Here is an 8082-nt window from a genome sequence, read left to right as displayed (position 1 = left end):
GCTCCGACACTACCAGCGGGACGATTGAGCTGCCGTTGATGATGATTTTCTGGCTTTCATGGATGTCCAGCTATACCGTTGGGAGAACAGGTTGGGCACTTTAGCGGTGGTCGGCCATTTAACTCCCATTGAGGATTACATGCGCAGGTATCATCAGATCACACGCCGATTGATCGGCAACCGAACTTTGCATCCCCCTAGAGATGTAGGATACTCAGCACTCGCGGGGTAGTACGAGGCATTGGTAAGTTTATCGTATTTAAATTTATTTAATTGCATTAATTGTTACGTTTTAAAAAATAACTTTTTTTTTTACTGTTGAACACAAATGCAGCTGGTGGCCGTACAACGTTTACACATCTTGAGGTTAGAGCATATGCCTTACCTTGGGCTTGCGGGGCTTGCGTCGGAGATGATACGGATATCCGAGGATGGTATTCGGCAGGCAGGAGAGATTAGGCGCAGGGAGGAGCCTGTTCCGGAGGCTGAGTATCAGGTAGCGCCAGGAGGAGGACAGGGTGCTCCCAGAGGAGGAGGCCGTGATGGCAGAGGACGCGGTGCTGCCGGAGGACGCGGTGCTGCTGCTAGAGGACCAGGTGGTGGAGGACACCATCTAGTAAATGAGGCGGATGAGGCCGATCCCATTCCAGAGGGAGTTCACGGTCTAGTCCATCCGCAACCGTTCCAGGCCGGTGGCAGCTCAACTAGGGACTCACCTACGTTTACGCTGACGCTCTTACTTGCTGAGATACCTGAGTCTTCATCACAGCCGAGCCAGAATGCATACATGGAAGAGCGTGATAACGTTGATTGGGCAACGTTACGCGCTTCGCTAGCTGATGAGCGGCCTGTGAGGAATTTAGAGGAAGCCAGGATTCTTGACTTCAATGAGTTTTTGATCCCGGTTAGTATTTAAAATACTTATTTGTTCATTTAAATTATTTATTTTAAATATATATATGTTACTCATTATTTAGTAATATTTTATATTTTAGGATTCGGCGCCAGCGGGTCCACCAGAGTCACCCACTCAGGCATTTTCTCATGGGTCTGCCGAGCCAGCGGTGTCTTCCCATGTGATTGTCGAGCCACAGGTAAGCTTTTTATGAAAATTTATTTTATTCAATATAAGGTCAATATTTAATATGCATATTTGATTATTTAAAGTACTTATTTTAAATATGTATGTTACTTATTATTTCATTTTTTTTTCATATTTTAGGATTCGGCGCCAGTGGGTCCACAGGAGCGACCCATTCAGAAGCATTTTTATCAGTCTGCCCAGGCAGAGGTGTCTTCTCATGAGACTACCGAGGCGCATGTAAGTTTTTTACTTAAAATTAATTTTATTCAATATAAGGTAGATATTTATTTAATTTTTATAACCTTTACTTGGACTTCGAACAGCATCTCGTCCAGGGGACTACCTTATATTCACCACCAGACCCATCTCAAGAGCCTACAGACCCATCTCAGGAGCCTACTCAGGCGCCTGTTGACACAAAGGTTTGATTCAATAAATAACGTTAATGTATTCAATATAAATAAGAAATGGTACTAATTATTATATATTTTTTAGGTTTATCCTTCGGCGCCCACGGTGGCAACTCCTGACGAGGAAGAGTCTGAGTTTCCAGACCCAGGTCATCATGAGGTTCTGCCTATGCGAGCGGGACTAGATCCCAAGAAGAAGCACATTCTAGTCAAGGGCGCACGGGCCAGGGGAAGAAGAGATGATCATTACTTGGAGCGCCCGGTTATTAAGAGGAAAAAGGGCGATGGAGACGATGGCAAGGGCGGTGGGGATGGTATGAGCCTTAGGCCTAGGAATAGTCTCCGTCATACCACATGTGGGACCCATCCTCGATGTTGTATATACATTAGTGTTGTACAATTTATCGTAAATATTATATTTTTTTTTGCATATTTATAAATATTATCTTAGTCTTTATTATTTTTTATAGTTTCACATCCTAAATTGATAATAAAAAATAAACGTGACACATTCGAAATAAAGTTAAGCATTAATTTAAAAATAAGACGAAACCCTAAAAGATAAATAACGTAAAGCTAATGACTATAAGTCTTCAAACAAAAAAGGACTTCGAGCACTTTTCAACCACTAAAACGACAATCCAAAGTATTGCTAATTCTTGATGTATTGAGCCTATCTTATTAATTGTAGAAATATAAGTAGGGTTCTATATAAAATATTGAAGTTCCGGAGTCTCAAAGCATGATTAATATACGGCTAAACTACGTAAAAAGGAGTGAAAATGTAATAAGAGATTGTTTTTGGAAAATGGTGGAGTCTTATAGCGCAATATTTTACTGCACTATAGGTGAGAGAAAAATTGCTATAGCGCAGTAAAATACTGCGCTAAAGCACTTAACGGGTCTGTTACGGTTAAGTGATTTAGCGCAGTATTTTACTGCGCTAAAGGTAGTTTTGTAACATTTTTTTTATTGAATATTTTGGTTCAAAATGATTTTTTTGGAGCATTTTAGTTCCGGACCCGTATTCGCATACCGGACCCAATATTATACAAAAGAATTGTTTATACTACAAGATATGAAACTATTAACCCAACATTAACAAGAGATCAAATAATACAAAAAAATATAGGGGATCTATGCGTAACTAGATGGTCTCACGTACACCAGATGACCCCGGCTATATAAGGTAAATGAAATTTATTGAATATCTATATTATAATAAAAGGAGGGCAATCTAGCTTAATATTAAGCCAAGTGGCGTAATATGAACAAGTCACTTGGCAACAAATTCTATTTGTATCAATTCTAAAAAGAAATTAATTGACATTATTAAATGAACTCACCTAATTTGGTGTATTTGATTGGAGAAAATTATTGATTGTTATTCTTGGATTCTAATTTATAGTCAACAATGCTCCTTTAAATGGTAAGATATAATATTGTTCTTTTTTACTTTCTACAATTAAGATAAATTCAAGCTCATATGAAGAGCACCCATACGATTAAATTGAATGCAATATCAAAATTAACATGTATAAAAAAATCATGATTAAAAGTCATTTGTTTAATATTTTCACTTTAAAATATTACCGTGTAAGTAATCTATTAGTAATATAGAAAATGATAAGTCTAAATGAAATTGAGATATCAACAATTAGATTTTATCACCTTTCTATTAATAATAGAATGGATCAATATCAGCGTAATTAGCAGGAAAATAAATAAATAAAGCTACTTTGAATTTTAAACCAAGTTCATACTATATATAGATGTAAAACAATTTAAACTTAAACTAAATAAATAAAAAATAGAATTTGATTAAATTGAAAGACAGTTACCTTTTTTAAACTAATCAAATGACTATCGTTCCTAAAAGTAAAAAATATGGAACACATCAAAGTTTTTTTCGTACTTCCTTTTAAGAAGAAGATTTTCTTTCAAGTTAGGGTACTAACAGAATCAAATCGACAAGTTTTACGGCTCTGATGAACTAAATTTTATGAAGAAATATCGATTTCCTTTTATATATTTCTCTTTCTATGTAGAGAAAATATTCTAATACAAATATTTGAACTGAAATAAAAAGTTTGAATTTGAATCAAAAGGTAAAACATGTGCAATTCAAATATCATCATATAAGGAATATTAGAATTTCTTTTCCGTAGATTGGGTTATCTTTGTAATGAATTTATAATGCAATAAAAATTTAAAATTGATTATACCCCCTAAAATTTAGGTAACTGATTATAAATTCTAAACTGTTTAATTCAAATTCTGAATTTAAAGTAGTTAGCCATATATTTCTGTGGAAAAATGGTTAAAAAATTATCTCCTTTTTCGGCTATCTTCTATTTATATTTTTTTTTTATTTTGCATTCTCTCTTATTAATTTGCTATATCTTATTTAAATAAATAATTCAAAAAATAATCACTAATTAGAAAAAACAACTGATGCCTTATATGAGTCCAGAAAATCTTCCCAAAATTTGTGGAGATAATTAAGTAATCAGTTACATATTATCAAATCATAAAATTAAGAGAGATTTAAGGAGAACTTCATTAAGAAAGATTTGAGTGGAAGTTACAAAAAAGATGAAGCGAGCACATAAATAAGGTATGAAATAATAGAATATCAATCAATAATGATCATAATTATGGTATATTTATTTTGTGCAAATTATTAAGCAAATAAATGGTGATAAATTTCTGGAGTCGTTCTATTTATGCCATCAACCAACTCTCCAAACATCCTTCTTGCTTTTGCTTTTCATTGCTTAAAATTTTCAGTGTTTATAATCTGTATTACATGTGTAGTTTCTTGATTGTATGTTGTTTTGCATAATTATGATATAAAGGTGATTGACTTTCTTGATCTTTTTATCCTTTCAACACCAGGTTTTGGTAGAGTAGGAGATCAAGCATGTTGATGAGAAGTTTTCTCAAAGATATCACTAATTCAAAATAAGAGCTAATGGAGGTTGAACGCTGAAATCACAACGTATGTTTGGAACAAGAAAATTATTTGTCGCGAACGATTTGAATTATTCATAGTGTTGATAATTGGTAAGTTTAGTGAATGCTTGATTTGGATACAAAAGTTTATACTTCCTCAGTCGCAATTTATGTATACTTTTCGCTTGCCAACATTCAAACTGCATGAATTTTGATCATCATCTTGAGATATAATTTTTTACCAAATTGATATGGTAAAAGTTATAACTTATTTTTCATGTAGTTTTCAAATAAAATATTAATTACAAATATTGAGTTAATCTAATCCAATTTAGCTTCAAAGTTTAATCAAATTAACTCTCGAAAAGTGAAAAATATCTCATAAATCATATTTTAATATGATTAATATTCTTTAATTTTGTTCACGCATGACGCGAGTATGAATATTAGTAGATTCATATAACAAACACGCCAAAATATTTTTATCCACTTTACATGGGCTACGATAATATTGAAATTTGTTTTTAAAAAGAAGAAAAGAGAACTACAGTCCGCCAAAATCTCTTGAGTATATATGGGTACTGACTTCACTTCGTACAAATATTCTTAAAGCTGTAAATATGCATCTCTTCATCTATATATATGCCAGTTTTTCCGCCATAGTATTATTGTACGAAGGGGACAAACTCAACAACTACACTAACAACAAAACAATTCAGAGATGAGTGCTGAGTGGTCTTTTCGTTTATAATTTCGACTTGACAGTTCTCTATAAAATAGCCTGTCTACATTACAAAGGTAGAAATAAGGTAGAAATTTAGGGGATTACACCGAACTTTCTCAGTATAAAAGAAAGAGCCTCAAACATTCAAAATCACTTAAACATCCCTCCAATTTCTTTCCATATATGCTCCACGAACAGAAGCTCATAACAAGACCTCTGTTTTATCCATATTGCTATGGACTCCTCTAAAAATCTTCTCCTTTTTATTCTCCTTATATTCTCTACCTTTTTCATGCAATTAATTCCTTGTTTATCTACTAAGCAATCAGTGATTCTACCCCTAAGAACCAAGAAAATATCATCTATGTCCCTCCCAAAACCTCCTAATAGAGTTGCTTTCCACCATAATGTTTCCCTTACTGTCTCTCTATCTGTTGGCTCGCCTCCACAGCAAGTTACTATGGTCCTCGATACCGGGAGTGAACTCTCTTGGCTTCATTGCAAGAAGACTCCAACCACACCTTCCACATTCAACCCACTAGTTTCTTCTTCCTACTCTGCTGTCCCTTGTTCTTCCACTACATGCAGAACAAAAACCCGGGATTTCTCTGTACCCGTTTCTTGTGACCCGAAAAAACTCTGCCATGCTACTCTGTCATATGCCGATGCTTCTTCCGTTGAAGGTAACGAAGGAATATATTTTATTCATAAACTCAAGAATCCCAGAATGCTCTGTACAATTCTCCATATTATAAAATAACGAGCAGTGCCCCTATTTAGTAGTAATATTTTCTCCGTCCCAAAAATATTATCTTAATTACTATTTAGACAGTAAAAGGATATGTTCCTTAACTACTTATCATTTTTTTAAATACTTTCTAAATATTTTAAATTGTTAACTTTTTTTACTTATAGTACTTTTTAAAAAAATTAAAAATTTTATGTCCGAATTCACACCGAATAGTAGTTAGTTTGACTCTTGTAATTTAAATCAAGACAATCTTTTGAAACTGAGGATAAAGTACGAAACTTACTTTGATTAAAAATTGATAAAAATCTATTCATATATAATTCTGACTATAAATTCGAATTAGACATGAATTAAAATTATTTTTTTCAACAGGTAATCTCGCTGCGGAGACTTTCTGTATCGACAATTTGAATTTACCCGGGATGGTGTTTGGGTGCATGGACGCAGGTTCAAGTTCAAACCCGGATGAAGACTCCAAGACAACCGGGTTAATAGGAATGAACCGTGGAGCGTTATCTTTCGTTTCACAGACGGGTTACCCGAAATTCTCATATTGCATTTCGGGTCGTGACTCTAACGGCGTTCTGTTATTCGGAGAAGCAATTTTGTCATGGCTTAGACCCCGAAAATACACTCCGTTAGTTCAAATGTCAACTCCGTTACCCTATTTTGACCGCGTCGCGTATACGGTCCAATTGGAAGGAATTAAAGTTGCGGGTACGGTTTTACCCTTGCCCAAATCCGTATATGTACCGGATCATACTGGAGCGGGACAAACCATGGTCGACTCGGGTACCCAATTTACGTTCCTACTTGGCCCGGTTTACACCGCATTAAAAAATGAGTTCATGAGGCAGACCAAAGGTGTGTTGAGGGTCTTGAATGACCCAAATTTCGTATTCCAAGGGGCAATGGACTTGTGTTATCTAGTGGAGTCGACTCGTACGACACTACCAACGTTACCTACCGTAACTTTAATGTTTCCAGGTGTTGAAATGAGTGTCACTGGTGAAAAATTACTTTACAAATTAGCAGGGGTGACACGAGGGAAGGATCAAGTGTATTGTTTTACAATTGGAAATTCAGACTTATTAGGGATAGAGGCATACGTCATTGGACATCATCACCAACAAAATTTCTGGATGGAATTTGATCTGGCTAACTCTAGAGTTGGATTAGCTGAAGTTAGTTGTGAATTAGCAAGTCAAAAATTAGGACTAGGCTTATAGAATCTTTTATTTAAGTTGGCAATTTGTATTTTTGTAAATAAGCAAGCATGTAGGGCACTGTGTGGACATGGGAAGTATTGTTTTTTTGTTTGATGGAAGAAAGGACAGCCAAAGGTGTGAAAATTGGAAAGTGTGACAAAAGATTTTTTCTGTTCTCAATTTGTGGGCACCATTACGTTTACAGGACCAGTACTATTCTACTAACTTTAGTTTGGCTTCTCATGAAGCAGCTGGACCCACTGGCCTGGATATGGGTCGTTGAATTTTCATCTTTCTTTTCTTTTCCCGGTCATATCACTCTCTTTTCCTTGTAGTATTACTTTATTTAATGTGCAAACTCAAACTATTTTATTTGAACAAAGTGCATGTTATGGCCCGTTTAGACTGCAAAGAGAAAGAAAGAATGAGACCAATTTATAGAGTTGTTGGAAGTTTTGACTGCCAAAGCCAGTTGGCGAGGCCGCCATATAGAACGGCGTTTATAGGAAGGTATTGTCATACGACCCAGCTGTCATAGGATTTTCTCTCAATTTTGGTTTGGTTTAGAATGGTCAACCTCTCTCTCTCCACAGATTATGTTATGATTATAATAATAAAATAATATTAGTTTTTAGTCTACGTGCTTTGCGTGCCTACCTATTAATTAATTATACAATTAAAAGAATAAGGGGGAATTTCAGTAATGTACAAAGTAGCACACAAAATTACATTTGCGTAGCCGTATTTTTAAATTACAAACCTATGACCTAACAAATTATGGCCGCAGCTTGTATTACAACATTATACAACTTTATACACCTATTGTAGACAATGTATAAACCTTGTATAAAAATGCATAATAACGTATAAGAGGTGTTTATACACACTTCTACAGTGTTATACAATGTTTATACAATGTTTAAAGTGTAACATAATGTATGTGTTTTATA

At 34.8% G+C, this 8082-nt stretch overlaps 1 protein-coding gene and 1 long non-coding RNA gene across 2 annotated transcripts; both read left to right on the top strand.

Moving 5' to 3' along the window:
• Window positions 1-833: 833 nt before the first annotated feature.
• Window positions 834-1261, top strand: LOC132623689 (uncharacterized). Its single transcript, XR_009576333.1, has 3 exons — window positions 834-904; window positions 996-1094; window positions 1223-1261. It is a non-coding gene; the product is annotated as an uncharacterized LOC132623689 (long non-coding RNA).
• A 3830-nt stretch (window positions 1262-5091) lies between these two features.
• Window positions 5092-7445, top strand: LOC132623883 (aspartic proteinase PCS1-like). The gene is made up of 2 exons (XM_060338696.1): window positions 5092-5856; window positions 6297-7445. The coding sequence occupies exons 1-2, from the start codon at window positions 5409-5411 to the stop codon at window positions 7151-7153; spliced, it is 1305 nt and encodes a 434-aa protein (XP_060194679.1). The 5' UTR covers window positions 5092-5408; the 3' UTR covers window positions 7154-7445.
• The last annotated feature ends 637 nt before the right edge of the window (window positions 7446-8082 follow it).

Source organism: Lycium barbarum, chromosome 12 (assembly GCF_019175385.1).
Source record: "Lycium barbarum isolate Lr01 chromosome 12, ASM1917538v2, whole genome shotgun sequence".
Taxonomy (NCBI): Eukaryota; Viridiplantae; Streptophyta; class Magnoliopsida; order Solanales; family Solanaceae; genus Lycium; species Lycium barbarum.
Note: the sequence above shows the minus strand (reverse complement) of the source record. Positions and strands in the feature narration are given on the sequence as shown.